The sequence below is a fragment of the Ochlerotatus camptorhynchus genome, unplaced genomic scaffold (genome assembly GCF_037179485.1).
Source record: "Ochlerotatus camptorhynchus isolate MF236.1 unplaced genomic scaffold, CSIRO-AGI_Acam_v1.1 ptg000124l, whole genome shotgun sequence".
Lineage (NCBI taxonomy): Eukaryota > Metazoa > Arthropoda > Insecta > Diptera > Culicidae > Ochlerotatus > Ochlerotatus camptorhynchus.
In genome coordinates this window covers 3158724-3177667 of record NW_027040614.1, presented here as the reverse complement: position 1 = coordinate 3177667, position 18944 = coordinate 3158724, and the positions used below count along the sequence as shown (strand labels likewise).

The following is an 18944-nucleotide window of genomic DNA, read 5'->3' as shown; positions in this document are numbered from 1 at the left end:
CCTCAGAAGAAAAGTTTGTGTATTTGCACATTTTTCTATACGTTGCTTCCACCTTCACTCAAGCGCAGCGCTGTTGTATCTGTCGCTTGGATTCTGGCAAAGTTGCCAGTTTTCTTGATATGATCTGGCTGAGTTTCTGGTAGGGAACATTCGACTTGATGTTTGGGTTGTGTCGTTTGACGTATAAACGATCAAATTTGACCGTTTACAGGTCAAACGACACAAGCCAAACTTTACTGGATTGCACTGTTCATCAGTTCATCAATTCAAATCACATCTGATCCGGAGTGATTCGAGATTTGAGCGTAATTGCATTTGTAAACAAACACGTCAATCGCCGATTTCTCGCGAATGAAAGCTCAATAGACTTCTCTGACGTTTATGAATTGCAGAAGTATTAGTGCAGAACTGTGGTTTTCTTGCACTAATACTTATAATGTACCCAAAGTACTGCACTAATACTTGTGAATTTCACAAACGTCAGAGAAATCTACACGGTAAGAAAAAAGTACCCAACGGCCAGTTCACTTTTACCTACTTTTGACTAGTTTGTCTCCTTTTCTCCTACTAATGTTGTCAAAAACGGACGAGCAAAACCACCCAACAGGGGTAGTAAAGTGTGGGAACCCAACGTTGAGTATAATCATATATACCTACTGTTGGGTACAACTAACTTACTTTTGGTAAAAAAGCCAGTGGAAAATTCCATACGAACTGCACATAAGTAAATGAAAATTACTTTGACCCGCTTTACCTACTTTTGGGTTCCTGCACTATAGTGCCGAAATGAGTGAAAAGAACCTAATTTTGGGTACTTTTTTCTAACCGTGTATGCCAAAAACCAAGGGGCAAGACAGCTTCCAATCATGAAAAATTTCAAAGTTGCTTTTGAGGCACCTCGAGTAACTCACATTGCTCAGTGAGCAAGCTCGATGTCATTTGCTTTCTCACTTTTCGCATCACAGCAACATTTGAAGGTGCACCTTCATGCGAAGCCGAAAGCTGCTGTCAAACAAAAAACAAGAAAAGCGGAACTCGGAGACACGTAGATCATCTCAGTTTAATAGCCTTCGTTCGACCCTTACCAACCGTGAACGTGAAAGGAACCTGTTGCAACCTTACACTTACGACGGTCGAGCCCCGATCGGCCTGACCAAATACTCAAAATCGATACTCGTCGAAGCAATCCCTTCCCATTGCTTGACGAACTGTCGTTGGATGGAACTGCGAACCGAGCTCTGAATTACCACGGTGCCGTTTTGCTGACGGGGTACATCCAACCCCGCTTTTGGTGCTTTTACTGGGTCATACGGATGGTCGTGATACGGTTCCGTTTTTGCTATACACCACCGAGATTTTGCTGCGGCCGTCTCCAGGATATAAAGAGATAGTCGACGAAGATAATCTGTGCATCGTCTTCCTGACGGGTTTTCACTTCGGTTTCGTCCGGTAGATCGTTAATGGGTTTGAAGTTCAAACGAGGATCGCACTCATTGGAAACAGCAGCTACTTCAAAGTCATCCTCCTCTTCGGCTTCGGCAGTGGCAGCGGCTGCACTGATGCTCTGGCTGAACATTCCACGGGGTAATGGTTTGTAGCGTTGTCTTCGGAGCTGGAATCGGGTGTTAATCGGTTGTTGCCCCACCGGGGAGATATTTTCCGGATACTGTGGCAGCGGGTGCCGTTGGAGGGGCCATGGCTGAAATATTGCTCAATACTAAATGTTTACCATGGTGCCAACGGGAATGTTAGTCGAAAGAGGATCGGAGTTAGTTATTACCACATTGACTGGTGATGCCTTTTTCAATGGGCTTGCTGTTACGACTGGAGAAATCGAAGATGATGGGATCGCTGCATTATAGGTGGAATTCCAGATGTTTAGAGGAATATTGGAGAGCTTTTTCAATCAGAGATGATCCTTTTGGAGTTACGACTGGGACTGGTTGCTGAGGAGGAAGAACAACCCTTAAAGCTGGTTGGAAGTGTGGGCTGAAAGTAGTAAGCAGTCACCGGCACAGGTTCTTCCTTAATTCAAGTTATTCGAAAGGCTCAGGATACACTTGGGATTACTTTATTTACAAACAAAACTAACGTCTAATATGAGACGTATACTGCCCACGGTGCATAAGGATTGCATAGAACATGGGACAGCTATGCGTATAACGGCAGTATACCTACACACTTAGAAAAATTCATGTAAATTTAGGTGCTCTGAGACTGACGTTGAAATTGAGTTATAATAGACGCGAAATTCAGCTCAATCAAACGTACTTTTCGTCGAGTAACGAACTTTTCAGTCTCGGAGCACTTAATTTTACATGACATGTTTGTTTACGTCTCATCCTTTATGTCAAAGATGGATTCCGTCACGTGTAAAATTAGGTATTTCTAAGTGTGTATGCTTAAAAAGAGTAAACGGAGTAGGCAGAGACAATATTGAGGTACATTGAGTTACTCGCTGCAAAAAAGCAACTCAGAGTAAACCTGTCTCACCCCTTGCCGAAAACTGATAACACTGACAGGTAGAGGCATGATTCCGCTGTCAGTTGGTATAGTTTGTTTACAACATCGAGCTTTTATTCGCGAGAAATCGGCGATTGACGTGTTTGTGTACAAAAGCAATTACGCCCAAATCTCAAATCACTCGGGATCTCTCGGATATTCTTTCATGATGCAAAGTATGGCTCCGAAAATATTTCATAGATCATCAGGTGATTGGAGATCTTTGTTTTCTAGGCTTCTGGTTGATCAAGTTTTGCTCTAAAAATCTTCAATTCAAATCAAATTTTCAACTATGCAATGCATCACCTGGTATGGTGCCTCACAGCTCAGGATGGGATGGTACGGTCACCTCGGAATGCCTTCGTCATCTTACCTTTCTAGAACACTTTGTTAATCTCCATCAAGCACAAATTGGCTCAAAATGTTTTTTTACTCTAGGGGCTGTTCATAAACTACGTAGACAGTTTAGGGGGGGGTGACAATTATCCATGGCTCATACAAATTTTAAAATTTTCAAGAATCTCAAAAAACTATCTACGTAGTTAATAAACAGCCCCTAAGGTTATTTGCATTGTTCCTCTGTTGCTCTGGTAATTCAGTATTTTATACAATATAGGACCAATAATGCTACCCTGACGAACTCCTGCTCCAACAGGTAGTTATTCAGCTTTAGAATTTTGATAATTTACCTGTAGAGTTCTGTCAGTTAAATAATTTTGAACTGATTCCATAATACAGAGCGGAATTCATTTTGGCAATCAAACCTTCATGCTAAACACTATCGAATGCTTTTTCTATTTCTAGAAGAGCAACTCCAGTTGAGCAGCCTTCAGATTTGTTTGAGAGCCTTAATGCATCACTGGCTTCTTGTTCTCACTTACTCAAATTCAATACTCCTACAGAAATAAAATTATGACTTCGGATAATCGAGTCCGAGCTGTATCTTCAAAAAATCGACAGTGAGCATGCATAAGGGCGTATACGTGATGATCGATTCTCTTTATCGATTTTCTCTTTTGTTAATAACTCGCTAGATTTAACTTTCTCGGTGCGTTTGCTGTTGCTTTTGATAACCAATACAACCTCGACAGTGAGCATGCATAAGGGCTAATACGCCATGATCGATTTTCTCTTTGCATAGCTACAGCTAAGCGAAACAATTTTCTAGAATTTGTTCAATGCTGAGTTGTAACAAGTCGACAGTGAGCATGCATAAGGGCGAATACGCGATGATCGATTCTCTTCATCGATTTTCTCTTTGCATTGCTACAGCTAAGCGAAACAATTTTCTAGAATTTGTTCAATGCAGAGTAGTCACAGGTTGTATTGGCTATCAAAATCAACAGCAAACGCACCGATAAACGTTAAATCTAGCGAGTTATTAACGAAAGAGAACATCGACGAAGAGAATCGATCATCGCGTATAGGCCCTTATGCATGCTCACTGTCGAAGTTATATTGGCTATCAAAAGCAACAGCAAAGAGAAAATCGATTAAGAGAATCGATCATCGCGTATACGCCCTTAAGCAAACCCCACACGGTAAGAAATATTGTCAATACTTACAAGTATTGACAATAATATTGATGATGTGAATACAAAAATATTGTCAATACCGATGTATTGACGTCAATATAGAATATATTGACAATACGATTATTGTCAATACAAACAGTCGTGTAGGGTCCACTTTATGCATGCTCACTGTCGATGTATCCTAATATTTCTGACTGTCCAATCCGTTCAAAAAGTCAGCAATGCTGTTGGCGTGTTCCCTTTCTCACAGAAATCCCATAAAAACTTGAACCACGTGTCGACCCAACTACGCAGCTGCTGATTAGGACTGTAAATCATCCGAAAAAGCTCTGCTCTATAATACCTCTGATATGACCAGACTCAGAGACGAAAGATTCTCTTCGATCATTCGCGCGAAGACAACAAACTGGTCAATATCGCACGCTCGCCAAGAGCATGTTCCCTCCACAGACAAACGGACATAACACAGGGACCATTTATCTCTGGGATAGCACGCTCAGCAGTGTTTAAACGTCAATCGCCAAGGTTAAACAAACTTTAAATTTACCGTCAATTGCTTATTCGATGAACAGTATCCGAGTGCAATGTCTGTTTGTCTGAGCTGGAAGCTGTTCGTTTGCGATGGAGGAGAGGCGCAACGGACCCCGAAATCAAAACAAACTAAGTGCCAAGCGGCCGTACATACTTAATACTTGTGTTTCTATGGCTGACCTTTGGCGAGACCTTTCCTCTTCTCCTCATCATCTTGTATCATCGTGATGATATTGAAGCAAAACTGCCTCAATATAAATAACAATTAGAAAGAATAACATCTTTTCGAATTGTAGGATGCAAGTTTACAGCACAGTCGCCACCAGCGTGTAAACATCGTCTCGATCGCAAGCGGTGGCCGTAGATTAGAGAAGGATAAAGGCTTTAGGAATAGGAGAGGAAGCTGATGAGGCGCAATTGGCAGATCACTCACCGATTGGAAGACCGATAGCCGATAGTCGTTGACGACGACGACGACGAAGGAGACCGAGACGATCAGCTCTGCTTGCTTACATATACATGATTGTAAGCATTCATCTCCGGATTGGAGCACGAGAACAAAACAGAGAGATCGGATCACCACAGGCACAGCGGACGGTGCAGAGCAAATAGAGACGGAGCGCGTTATCTGGGTAAAATTGGAGGGTAAAATAAACTAGGGAATCGAAGAAGATGCGCGCACAGCCTCCTTCCGACCGGTTTGTTATCAATAATATGTGTACGTATATGAGGTTTAGAGCTAATAGGTTAGTTTAGAAAGACGAACATACGATCTCCTTGGTGCAGGCGAACGTCTGTACAAAGTTCAGATAAGCAGATTACACGCGGTCGGAGTGATCGTAGCAGAGAGAGAGACGAGCGGTTGATCTATTTGCTTGTTTATCAATGCTTATCGATTGTTCGAACTCTGGAACGTCAATAACCGGCAGGCATCGGATTATCTATTGCGTCTTCCGAGAATAATGTGAGATCGGAGCAACTAGCTCCGTGTCTTGATTTTCGATTCGGCATTGAACAGCACGTCATGCTCGGATTACTCAATAAATTCCTAAATAGCCGAAACCGTATCTAAGCAGGAAAAAAACTAGATCATGACATGGCGTGACCCTGTTTCGGTTATACGACTCGCTCTCGATCGGAGGACTATCGTCGGCGGCGGTGTATGTTTGGAAGACAGATGATAGCACCACCGACTTAGAACGCTACGCAGATTGAAGCATCTTCGCTTCCGAGTGGGATTCTTATCAGAACGTACACATTTCGATGAGGACATTTCGAGCTGTGTGTGTGCTTTTGGAGATGATCGTTCTCTTTTCTGGGCGAAGATCGTTTTTCGCTTTTTCGGCTTGCGGATTCCCGATGATTAAGTAACCTCTGGGAAAGGCATGCGGCCTTTATGCGCTAGGGGCTGATAAATAAAACCCAGTATGATCTCAGTCATGCTCTCGTGAAATGATCATCGCACACTGAGCCGGAAACACGCCAAATCCGTGACTTTGTACAGACCGAATATGTAGAAGTTATTATCAGAGTAACGAATTTAATTACTTTCGAGCGAATGCTTCTTCACGCTGTTGACTGTTTACAAATTTTATGAACGCAACCGGCCCGAGTATATGTGATAGGGAATGATGAACAGTTGCGAACGAGTCAATAGCAGATAGCGACGGTATAATAAATTCTGCGCTCGACTTATCGCTCTAACGGCTCGAAGGTTTATCGGAAAGTCTTAAGGTTTATCCTTTATCACCTACTTATCGGCATTTCTGCGCTTTCTCCCTCTGGACGGGCAACGGATGGGTCAGGAATGTGATGATGAGTTAGACACTTGCTGCGATAAGTGGGACTCGTTGGCAGTAGCATGTTTGTTCATAAATTATCAATTCACTTTGTATGATTATCGTTTTCCCTATTAATTATGCTTGTTTTTGAGTGTAGATTCTTACTTTCCCCCATGCACTAATTAGCCTTGGCTTATGCACTAAAACATTGCACTGCTTGGATTTGTTCGTTGTTGTTTTTTTTTTCGAGGGCAGAACAATGCCGGCTAATGAGTTAATCTCTCCGCAGGTTCGAGCATTACGATGCTTTCGTCAACTTCGCTACTGCATAACAATTGTATCTTTAATCGAAACAACACGGTGGCCACCCAGCAAGGTCTCAAGACGTACTGGTTGTGCAAATCCTATCGTGTTTCGATGTGCCGTGCCCGTTGTATCACCCACCACGGACAGGTGATCTCGTCCACCGGAGTACACAACCACCCGCCTCACATGAAAGGACCACATGAATTCTCACACCAATCCCAACCGCAACCACCTCCTCCGCCTCCGCCTCCACCAAACCTCGGTCCGCCTCAACCGATTCCTCAAAATCACCACCACCACCCTCAGGACCACCTTTCCAACATCCCTCCGGCGCTAAACAACGGCACCTACCCAGACTTTCCTCACAACTCCCACTATCAACCCAACCCGAACGTGATGATGGGACCGCCGCCCAATCACGACCCCAATCAGTACCCATCGCATCATCATCACCACCACCCCCACCCTCCACAGCAACCTCCCTATCCCGAAATGCCTCCACATCACCATCCTTACCCGACCCACTACACCAATCCACCACCGAACATGCCTCCACAAGCGCCCTTGCTTCATCAACAGCCGCCGCCGCCTCAACTACCGCCCCAAAATACAGCCGCCCTTCCGGAACCGGAAGCCCCCGATATCAAACTGATTCAACTGCAGCCTGCGGTGCTGCCGTCTGCAGCAACCACAGCTGTCGATGCCTCGACAAACAGCATAGCGGGTGTTGACAATGACGGTGACAACTTACCGATGCAACCGCCCCAGGCGGTGGCGGCCACAACGGACGCTCCAGACGAAGCGAATCCGCAGCATCTTCAGCTCAAGATTGAGCAACTTTCCTAGTGCGTTCGTGTTTGTGTGTGTGCAAGAGATATGATTTTCAAAAGCAAAGCGTGATATTTGAAGCTTAGGTGAATAAAGGAGATTCTGAATTGAAGAATGTCATGGTTTTATTAAAGTTTGTTGCTCGTTGTCAATTAGTGAAAATGTTCCGGATCAATATCAGTGAAATATGAAGCCAGTGCCAACAATTTGGTCGTTAGAATTGAAATTACAATAGTTTTATGATTGAACTTAATTCGGAGCTTGGATCATTCAATAAGAGAGGCATGAAAAACTAAAACCCGCATACTGCGATGTTTTTTTTTATAATCCATTCGCAAATAGTCGAACTCCATATTGTAACAAAATATCATGCTTAAAATTGATATTACAAGCTCCTCTGATATTGCGAGCCTATACATGAGCCTGTACATGTTGTGAAAGCTGAAGCAGGGTTTGAAGTCATTGTTTTACTTTGGTTGTTCCGCCTATTTCAATTGTTGGTCTAGTTTTGTGCATCTCAAAACAATGAAAAACATTCTGGAAAGGACCGGGCTAAGTGCTGACCTTTTTTTTTTCAAATGGACGAGTGCACCGATCTTTGTCAATTTCATTACAATTGCAAAGAGAAAAGCGTCCTGCAGAAAGCCATCATCAGAGTGATTTAAGGAAATAGCCAAAATTTCAATGAACTGGTCAAACGAGATCATTTCCATATTTAAATATTGCATCCATTTATTTTCTTCATTCATTGTTTTCGTTTCGTTATCGAACTGACATTTGCATGGTTAGATTCCAAAACTATATGCCCTACTAATTCTGTTTTCGTCACAAATTACATCAGATCCCAGAGCAAACCAGAGTAGCTCTGAGCAACTCTGTGTAAAAGAGGTACTCAAATGAAAGCCGTCTTCCCCCTCGGCACCGATGGATTTGAGTTCACTCACTCGAGAAAAAGTGACACAAGCTGCTGGCAATGTTTATTAATCATCAACACTAAATGTTCATGTATAATGAATGTTAGCCGAAAACAAACGGCCTTAAACACTGACCGTTTACATTCAATGTGTCAAGAATAACGGACATACCTAACACACCCTTAGCATAGAGGTAACTCTAAGACCAGAAGGTCCCGAAGAAATGAGCTCAACTTTTTGGCTCAGCTCTGGTACTATCTTCGGTCCCAAGCGAGGTCCCAAGCTAATCTATGCACCCCTCGAAACACAGGAAAATCCACTAACCCCTCATTTTATGTCAAACTTTCATAGCGAATCAAAACAAACATAGTGTAGTACTGGAATTTTAACTACAATGGGGTACGTTAGTCGATTTGCTTGGGACCAATAGGCTAGTCAAGTAGTGAGCCAATATAAAATCGTTAGTTTCGTATTGATTGTTGCCCTTAGGCCGTTCGCAATGCTGAGTTTCAAAATTGTTTTAAACTATTCGTCAATTCTATAATTTGAAACTTTCAAAAATAAAACTGCAACGCGATCAGCGCAACGCACAGTTCTAAAAGATGTTTGTAATCATCAAGTTCCATAAACTGTACTGTTCTCTATGAAGTTCTCCGTTTTTTGTTTGTGAAGCTCTTCGAAACATCTTTAACACATCCAAAGAAATTTGAAACAGAGTTCCATTCGTGTTTCAAACTCGCTCAGAAATAAAACATAATAGTCGAGCAGTTGCAAATCTGGTGCAAAATAGTGCTCGAATAATGAAACTGCAACTCAGCATTGCGAGAGGTACGTTTCTGTTCTAGTTTCAAATTGAAACAGTCCTAATAAAATACAACAGCATTGCGAACGGCCTTAACCATTTTTTTCAAAAGATCTTAAGTTGCTTCAAGCTGTTTAGAATTAACCACTTTATTCGAGCACTTAAAATGACGTTTACTACCACTCAAACTTTGAAATAAAACATTATTTTGAGATTTTTTCATCTAGAACCTCGAGAAAAGTAGCCAACATTTGTGCGTTTCATTAAAAATATATAAATTATCTGGTCCAGTTTTGTGAAATCGCTGGTAGAAAGTCACGCCAAAACTGCTTGACAAAGTGGTCAATTGGGGGGAGGATGTGACTGTCAAATACGAACAATCGTCGCCTACCTCGCATGACTATAGTCGCTATATTCATAGTCTGGCAGATAGAATTTTGATCTATCAAACAGCGGAACCAATTAACCACTTCATTCGAGCAGATAAAATGACGTTTACTACCACTCGAACTTTGAAATAAAACATTATTTTGAGATTTTTTCTTCTAGAACCTCGAAAAAAAAATAGCCAACATTTGTGCGTTTCACAAAAAAAATAGAAATTAGTTGGTCCAGTTTTGTGAAATCGCTGATAGAAAGTCACACCAAAACTGCTTGACAAAGTGGTCAATTCAATATATTGTAGAACAACAATCGAAAAGGTATCATCAACCTTTATAAACAAAACGTTGATTATTCGTTTCTCTCCAATCGAAGGTAAATTACCAGCATCATCAGATAGGGGAAACTTTCCCCAATCTTAAGATGGAGCTAGTTTGTGTAGACAAGCCTTGAGTCACGAGAAAAGGGTTTCCGAAATTTTGTTCGCAATAGCTGATTTGCTCTTTTCTGTTGTTGGTCGTGATTTGCTCGATTGGTTTCTCTATTTGACAGCTAAACTGGTTCCCGAGATTATATCCGCCATGACTATGCTCATGACTGGTTCCAAACGAAGCCTTAAAGCGAACCCCACACGTATCAATATATTGACGCGAAGGGGAATTATTGACAATAATATTGATGATGTGAGTGCAGAAATATTGCCAATACGGATGTATTGAAGTCAATATTGAATGGTTTGACAATACGATTATTGTCAATACATTGTCATTGTCAAGTGGACCCTACACAATTGCTTTTATTGACAATGATCGTATTGTCAATAAATTCAATATGACGTCAATACATCGGTATTGACAATATTTCTGTTTCCACATCATTAATATTATTGTCAATAATTCCCCTTCGCGTCAATATATTGATACGAGTGGGGTTCGCTTCAGGTCCACTTTAAGCAACGATGGTTTGTTGTAGAGTCGGTGTATAATGAGTCATGCCAAGAGAAAAACAGTTGAACTCGCATCACGGTTTTCGAAAGATTCCAATTCTTTTCACTTGGCAACAGAGGACTTCTACAACAACTTCAAATGCCTTCTAGCGAGAGAAAATATATTGCGGCTGTAGTAAATCATTATATCAGTGATTTTGTCAAATTATCTTAACAAAAAATAGTAGAAATTCTCATTACTAATCATTACCGAGCGTATCTCATGACCATTTTACGCTCACTGCGTATTTATGCTCATTTCTTCGATTATATTTTATATTTTATTGCAATACCTTTCGTGGACCTTTCATAGCATCGTAATGTTTATTTACTTTACACGATAGGTAGCCGTTTTGACAGTTCAATAGGTAGACTTGGCTTCCCTCTTGGCGTGACTCATTATACACCGACTCTAGTTTGTTGATGTTTGGAACCGAATTCTCGCGTCACTTTTCAAAAGGTCGTATGTAACAAATGTAAACAAATCGAGTTAAGCGATACAAACTATTGCTCTTCTATCATTGTATGTGATACAAAAACACCCATCCAAATTTAATTTCATTTATTTAAAAAAATCATAGTTGGATCAACAATAGAAAAGGGCCCATCAGCATTTGTAAACAAACCGTTCCAAAGCCCATTCCTCACAAATCGAAGGCCGCTCACACAAACCAACACCATAATCGTGTAGGTAGAAGTTTCCCCTATCCGATGATGGGGTTTGTTTTGTGTGGGTGGCCTTCGTATTGTGAGTAAAGGGCTTTGGAACGGTTTGTTAACAAATGCTGATGGGCCCTTTTCTATTGTTTTCCATGGTTGTTGAAATTATGGGTACATGATTGTTACTTCGGTCATTCGGACTGCCTAACATAATTGGTGCTCATTTTCTAAAGGCGGGGTCAATCTAAAGTTAGGTACTCTATTTTGAAATCTGTGAAAGGGAATCCTGGCCATCTAGAAAGTTTCTGTCTTCGGCAAAGTTGTTCAGGGTGAAAATTTATTCACTACACGGTGCTAGCATAGAGGTAACTTTAAGACCAGAAGGTCCTGAAGAAACTTTTTGGCTCAGCTCTGTTACTGTTTTCGGTCCCAAGCAAATCGATGCACCCCTCGAAACATAGGAAAATCCGAGGGGGACGACTCTATATGCAGGAAATATTGTGTTTAGCTGCGCGTACGCTGAGTAGATAGAAAGAAAATTTATCACGATTTTGAAGATTTCCTGCAAAAAGATGATTCGCGATGCAAGGTGATGCGAGAGATGAAAGAAGATTTTTCGAAGATTTATTCGCTAGTGTGAGATTTTTTGAGCATCTAGAATTGAGATATAGATGTGTCGCCCCCCTCGGGAAAATCCACGAACCCCTCATTTTATCTGTCAAAATTTTATAGCAAATCAAAACAAACATAGTGTAGTACTAGAATTTCGACTAGAATGGGGTACGTTAATCGTTTGCTTGGGACCAATAGCATAGTCAAGTAGTGAGCCAATTTAAAATCGTTAGTTTCAACCGGTTGTTGCTAGTTCGTCGGTGACATACAAGTATACAAGATCTATCTTATATAGATCCGAAAGTTTGTCCGTAATGCTGCTGGTTCTTATTCTTTTTTGATTTTGGAGAGTGGAAAATGGTAGACTCTAATGGAAAGTATAATGTAGGGTACATTAGTGTATTGTGGTTTAATACAGATTTTCGACGCCATTTCAGAATCCAATTTTGCTTCCGATTATCTAAAATCAAACATGACGTCTTCTGGTTTTTGAAAAAAAAGGTTGTGTAGAGCCCGGAATTCAATGATTGACGCCATTTAGGAATCCAAAATGGCGAGTGCAGATTTTGAAAAAAACTGCCAAATACCCTATCATTTAGATAATTTTGGAACGGAAACTACGGGTAGAGACCGGAAATAGTTTATTGACGCCATTTTGGAATCCAAGATGGCGGCTTCAGGTTTTCTAAAATCCAAGATGGCGACTACCGGTTTTTGCAAAATTTTCAAATACCCTATCATACGGGTATTTTCGGAACGGGAACAACGAGTAGCCACCGGAAACCTATGATTGACGCCATTTTGGAATCCAAGATGGTGGCTTCCGGTTAATGGAAAACTGTAAAATATCTTAGATTACGGGTGTTTTCGGATAGGAAACAACGTGTAGAGACCGGAAATCGGTGATTGGCAACATTTTGGAATCCAAGATGGTGGTTTACGAATCTCTAAAATCTAAGATGGTGTGTTCCGGTTTTTGAATGCCCTTCAATATGAGTCATTTCGGAACGGAAACGATGAGCAGAAGTTGAAAATCGATGATTTCTGCCGCTTAGGAATTTAAGATGGTGGCTCCCGGTTGTTGAAAAAGTGTCAAATACCTTATACTATTGGTATTTTTGGAAAGGATTTTTGACGCCATTGACGCCATTTTTAAATTCAAGATGGTGGCTTCAGAATTTCTCAAGATGGTGACTACCGGTTTTTTAAAAACAATATGAGTATGTTCGGAGCAAAAACGATGATTAAAGACAGGAAATCGATGGTTGACGCCATTTAGTAATCCATGACGGCGGCTTCTGTTTGTTGAAAAACTGTCAAATACCCTACACCACAGACAAACAGACATAACACTCGCAAGTTGTTCGACGAAAAAGCATTTAACCACAGACAAACAGAGGTAACTCTTCATTGTGTATCTTCGTTCACGCATTTAACGGTTGATTTGAATATTATCAGTTCCGCGAACTACTCGCCGTAGCGCTGGCATCTATGGAACTTTTATGCAATATTGTTTACGAGTTATCGAGCAAGCTTGTTTTCCGCGAGAAACCCGAGAGATGTCGTTACTGAGGTCCTATGTTTTGAGATACTATGTTTTCAAGAAAATCTTTTTCAAAGAGTTACGTCTGTTTGTCTGTGATTTAACGGTCAATTTTAAAGTATCGTAGTTGGTAGTACCACCACCTGTGGCGCGCATAGTCAATTCCCTTGCGTTTGACATTTAAACACTACCGCCATCTGTTCAGCGTACTACCCACCACAGTGTACTCAACAGATGGCGGTAATGTTATTGCGACGATGTTTTACAGTGAGAAATATTCAATGTGTTATGTATGTTTGTCTGTGCCTACGCTATGGGTATTTTTTTAGAATGGAAGTGATGTTTTGAAGAAGGAGATAGATAGTTGACAACATTTTAGAATCCACAGGTGGCTTCTGTTTTTTAATCTGTAAAAAACCCAAGGAGTAGGTCACTCAGCACAGTGTGCCAAAAACACAGTAGGGCACACCATGGCACACTCATTGGCTCTGTTTGGCACCCATGGGACATAATAGTAACTGGCAACACTGCACTATTTATGCACCTGCGCAATGCGGATTTATCAAAATTTCATTCTTGACACAAACAATTATAATAGTTGGTATACGCAACATATAATTTCGCCGGAGCCTCACAGTCGCAACCGGAGTAATAGAAGATGCCGACATCACGACGACGACCGGGTGGTTAGATTCCCAAGCAGACTTTCGTCGCTGTTGTTGCTGCTGCCGCCTCTGACAATTACTTTTGCTCGGTCCACTGTTGCTACTGAACGGATCGTGCTGAAGTGTTCCTTCCAGTCGTTCCATCCCCCGGTCTTCAGCAGCACCACCACACTTTCGGACTAAAGTACTCGGTCGTGCCGTAGAAGCTAGAAAAAAGTTACCCTTCCTGTACGAACGTCGCCGATCGGAAGTCAATTAGCCTGATATGGAAATTGTCTATAAAGAGAATCGATCAAAGCAGATAGGATCTTTGGAAATGTTCATCGAGATTTGTTTCTAGAACCTCGAGCAAATAGCGTCTTATTTATACTCGAATTGAAACATGTGGGATTTATTGCTTCATTTTCTTAAAATCGTAGTTGTGGTAGAAGATTGTCCCAAAACTGCTCGACAATATGATCAATTGAAAAGAAATCATGAAAAATTGTGTATTAAGCAGGTTGTAACAAATTGTTCTCATGTCCCTAATAAAATTTGCATGGTTATTTTGCTTAACGACGTGTTCAGGGTATCATCCAAACCATTTGTGGAATAGATCAATCATTTGGGTTATCGTTCGGGTATGGTATTTTGTATTAGGGATACCGTGGACCCCGGTAATCTGACCGTTCTTAATCTGAAAACTTTTTAGTTTGAACCTCGCTAATCTGCACGCCGTGCAAACTAAACATTTCTCGAATGTCATCTAGCACATGGAAGAGTAAAGCGAAATGGAACGCAGAATCAAAACAAAACAGCATATAAGCAAAAAGCAATACGAAACTAAAGATTTTAAATTGGCTCACTACTTGACTAGCCTATTGGTCCCAAGCAAATTGACTAACGTACCCCATTCTAGTATAAATTTCAGTACTACACTATGTTTGTTTTGATTTGCAATGAAAGTTTGACAAATAAAATAAGAGGTTAGTGGATTTTCCCTAAGAGGAAGAGGTGAAATTGGCTTCTTCCTCTTTTATTTCTATCTCTATATCTATCTTTATCTATCTCTATCTCATTTTACGCACATGAAATCGGCCAATCAGGAGCTGGTTCACGTTTGACAGAAAAGTTGTTCATTTTCGCCCCCGTATTGTCACCTCTTCTCTTAGGATTTTCCTATGTTTCGAGGGGTGAATCGATTAGCTTGGGACCGAAGATAGTACCAGAGCTGAGCCAAAAAGTTGAGCTCGTTTCTTCTGCACCTTCTGGACTTAGAGTTACCTCTATTATATAAGGCTACCAGAAACTCGCTTTTATGGTGGACGTAGGGTTACTAGAAGTTCAAATTAAAAAATGAACCCCGTTAAGCTGGGTTTAGACAGGGCAGGTCAATTGATCAAGTCAGTTGAATTCAACTGACTTCAACGCGAATTGAAAGTGTAAACCATGCCATTCAACTGACTTGATCAACTAACTTGAATTGAAAAAAGTTGAACCAGGCTCAACTTTTTAAGCCAATAGAATTCAACTGAGTTGATCATTTGACTTGCCCAATCTAAACCCAGCTTTAATATGCATGAAGTGTCGTTCAGATTACCGGTAATATGGACCCCAAGATATACGTTTTTCAGAGTTCCCACCATACAAAAGTTGTTTTGAAACATCACACAAAGTCTTAATTTAGGCCACCCTAATCCCTTACAGCAGCACCGTAGGAAATCAAACCATACCATACCGGAAATAGAACCTCAGTCCATGTTTCTAACGATCCCCGCCCTTATTTCCTTCCAGTGGCCCCCGGTGAAAAGTGGTTCCAGGGACGGCTCCAGTTCATGCTAAGCCAACGGGGCAAGCCGCTGCTGGTGCACGACGGTCACTCCTTCGGCATCCAGTACATCCGGAAGGACAAAAAGTACTGGCAGTGCAATCTGTCGCGCAAGTACAACTGCAAGGCCCGGGTCACGACGACCGACACCGGCGACATCATCGTAACCAACAACGAACACTGCCACACGGAGATTCGGCAACATTTGCGCAAGGACTACAAGTCGATGAAGCAGCTCAATGCGAGCCTGGCTGCCCTGCGAGCTCGGCAGCACGATGCTCTCAGCATGGGACTGGTGGCCGCTAGTAGTGGCGCCGTGGAAGGTAGTTTAAACAGCAACAGCAATGCTATCAGTTTGAGTGCAATCGGCGGGGCTTCACAGGTTGTACCGCAGCCACAGGAACAGGAAACTAGTCTTAATCTGTCTACCTCCGGTAATTGGCAGCTGAAAATGGAACCAACGCAGGGTAATGAGTAAGTGCAATGCGGGAGACCAAAGTTTGTTTTTAGCTAGTTTGAAGAACTCCACTTTTTGGTAGAGATTATTTTTTAGAATAATTAAGATTTTATAGTTTAAAAAATTCATGACCAAAGTTTTTTTTCTTCATTGTAAGTACTTCGGGTATAGCTTTACGCAGTTGTTCGATAATTGCTAGACGTGTTTTATACAATAATGAATTGTCTATTGATAATTGTTGAATGTAGGATTTCATAAAGATTACAAAAGATTTCAGATTGGCAGCCATATTTTTATTGTAAATCAGATTAACATTTAAATATTGATTTTTTAGATCATATGTACGCACAACATTGTGTTAAGCTAGCTTAAATTTACTGATTTATTTTTGTTTTATAATTTTCTACTTCACTGTTATGTATGTTTGTATGTTTTTCTATATTGTGAAAATCCTTGATTTGACATTTCTTGACCGTAATTGTTCTATTGGTTCTCTACTTTCGAATTCGGTTAGTTTCTGAGTGAAATGTTATGCTCGATGTTATGACTATTGATGACGTGAAACGTGAAGTACTTTGAGTAAAAAATGTTCCTTGAATTGTACCCAGGGATGCCAGGTGTATTTAGAATAAATCTTCAGACGGATTGATGAAATGTCTTCACATGTCTTCAACGCTACTTTTCAAATTTGCAAGTGGGTGAGGCTGTTCAATCACAGACAAACAGACGTAACTCTTTGAAAAACTTGTTCTTGAAAACATAGTATCTCAAAACATATAACCTCAGTAACGACATCTATCTGGCTTCTCGCGGAAAACAAGCTTGCCCGCTAACTCGTAAACAATATTGCATAAAATTTCTATAGAATATATAGAAACGTCAAAGTGATCCGATGCCAGCGCTGCGGCGAGTAGTTCGCGGAACTGATAATATTCAAATCAACCGTTAAATGCATGAACGAAGATACACAATGAAGAGTTACGTCTGTTTGTCTGTGGTTCAATATTTAAGTTTTTAAAGAAGTCCAGGGAACTTCTTAGAAATCAAGGGCATTAACAAAGTTAAGGAATCACCGCCCTAATAAACAAATACCATAAAAGGACGGTAGTCCGGATGGTAGAACAATCCCACAAATGGTTTGGATTAAACCCCGAATACGTCGTTAACCTCTTTTTTTTTTCCTTTATTTGTTTTCCGTGCTGAGCACCAATGAGCACGGGGCACGACGCCAGGAAGGCAGCTCCCACACCTGGACCCTACCTATCGACCCATCAACTCATGGACCGGGGACCAACGGCTTTACTTTCCTTCCGAAGGAAGGCGTGATCAGAGATGTTATGCCTCAGAACATCCCAGCGACACTGACTGGGACCACACGTCGTTAAGCTCTTTCTAATGGTTATTTTTTATTAGAGCGTGATTATTTCAGGGAACTTCGTAGTAGTTCGAGGAACGTCGTTAAAGTTCAGGAAACGTTTTAGTTTTGATCATTACGAATCTTCAAAACACTTTCTTTAAGTGCAGTAGATTCTGAATAAGTGCAGAAAACTTTTTTATTTTTTCTTATGTTTTCGAAATTGTTTACGGAATTTTCTCGCATTCTCTTGATGTTCCGCTAATTTCCGGATGCTCTCGGAACTTTGCTGAAGTTTTCGAAAATAGGTTGAGGTTCTTGGAACTACTTTAAAGTTTCTGCAATTTACTTCAAGTTAATAGAACTGCTCTGAGGTTTTTTTGATGTTCCCTGATGCTCTTGAAGCTTTCCTGAAGTTCTTGCAATTCTCCTGCCCAGAAATTAATGAAACTGTCTTAAACGTCTTAAAACTTCCCTTTAGTTCCCTGGTCTTCTGTTGTATTTCTGAAGCTTTCTAAAATTCTGTACTCACCCTTCACTGATCTATAAACCACTCTTGTAATGTCTGTGTGGTAGATAGAGTTGGTAAAGAATAATAATCATGGTAAATAATCGTAACTAAATATTTGAAAACAAAAAAAAAAACAAAATTGAGTCGTATAACATCACACTCAAGTTGAGTAAATTTGTGTCAGCGTGTAGTCGCTGGTGAATAACAATAATATTCCAGCCCGGTTACCTGCCTTGATGATGCTATGTATAACTAGATGATAGGTTTAACATGTTTTGACTTTATATTCATCAGCCATACAAATCCAGTGATTAAAAACTTGACAGTCGATCAGCGACTTTGAATTTTTTTTAAAAAAATATTTGCTTTTTGACATTGATGTAAATTTAAAAAAAAATCTCAAAATATTTTAATTGTGTTTTATTTGTATTCCAAAAGTCAAAGAGCATCTAATTGCACTTTTCATACGCAAACTTAATTCTAATTATTTAAATCTCAAAAATTAAATTTCATCCGCCATCTCAATACTCCTCACGCTTACCTCGCGAAGCGCTCGTGTTAATTTACATTGCTCGATTGGAACCGCGCTTGACAGTTCGATTGAAACTTTTGGCTTCAGTCTTCGCGCGTCTCTTATTAAACATCGCCTCTGAAGCAAGCACCACACGGGCAAAAATATTGTCAATACCCAAAAGTATTGACAATCATATTGATACAAATATTGACGACGGAAATATTGATGAACATATGGACGCAAAATTAGAAAAGTT

General features: G+C 40.7%; 1 protein-coding gene across 2 annotated transcripts in view; it reads left to right on the top strand.

Annotated features, from left to right (window-relative positions):
- LOC135699980 (protein abrupt-like) overlaps nucleotides 1-16950 on the top strand; it is a 34364-nt gene extending 17414 nt beyond the window's left edge. The window contains exon 4 of one of the 2 annotated variants that reach the window (XM_065220321.1): nucleotides 15819-16950. In XM_065220321.1, coding sequence (XP_065076393.1) covers nucleotides 15819-16330 — 512 coding nt within the window. In that variant the 3' untranslated portion in view covers nucleotides 16331-16950. Of the gene's footprint in view, nucleotides 1-6638; nucleotides 7888-15818 lie in introns of those variants that run through there. The other variant, XM_065220320.1, reaches the window with a different exon arrangement.
- Nucleotides 16951-18944: the final 1994 nt, after the last annotated feature.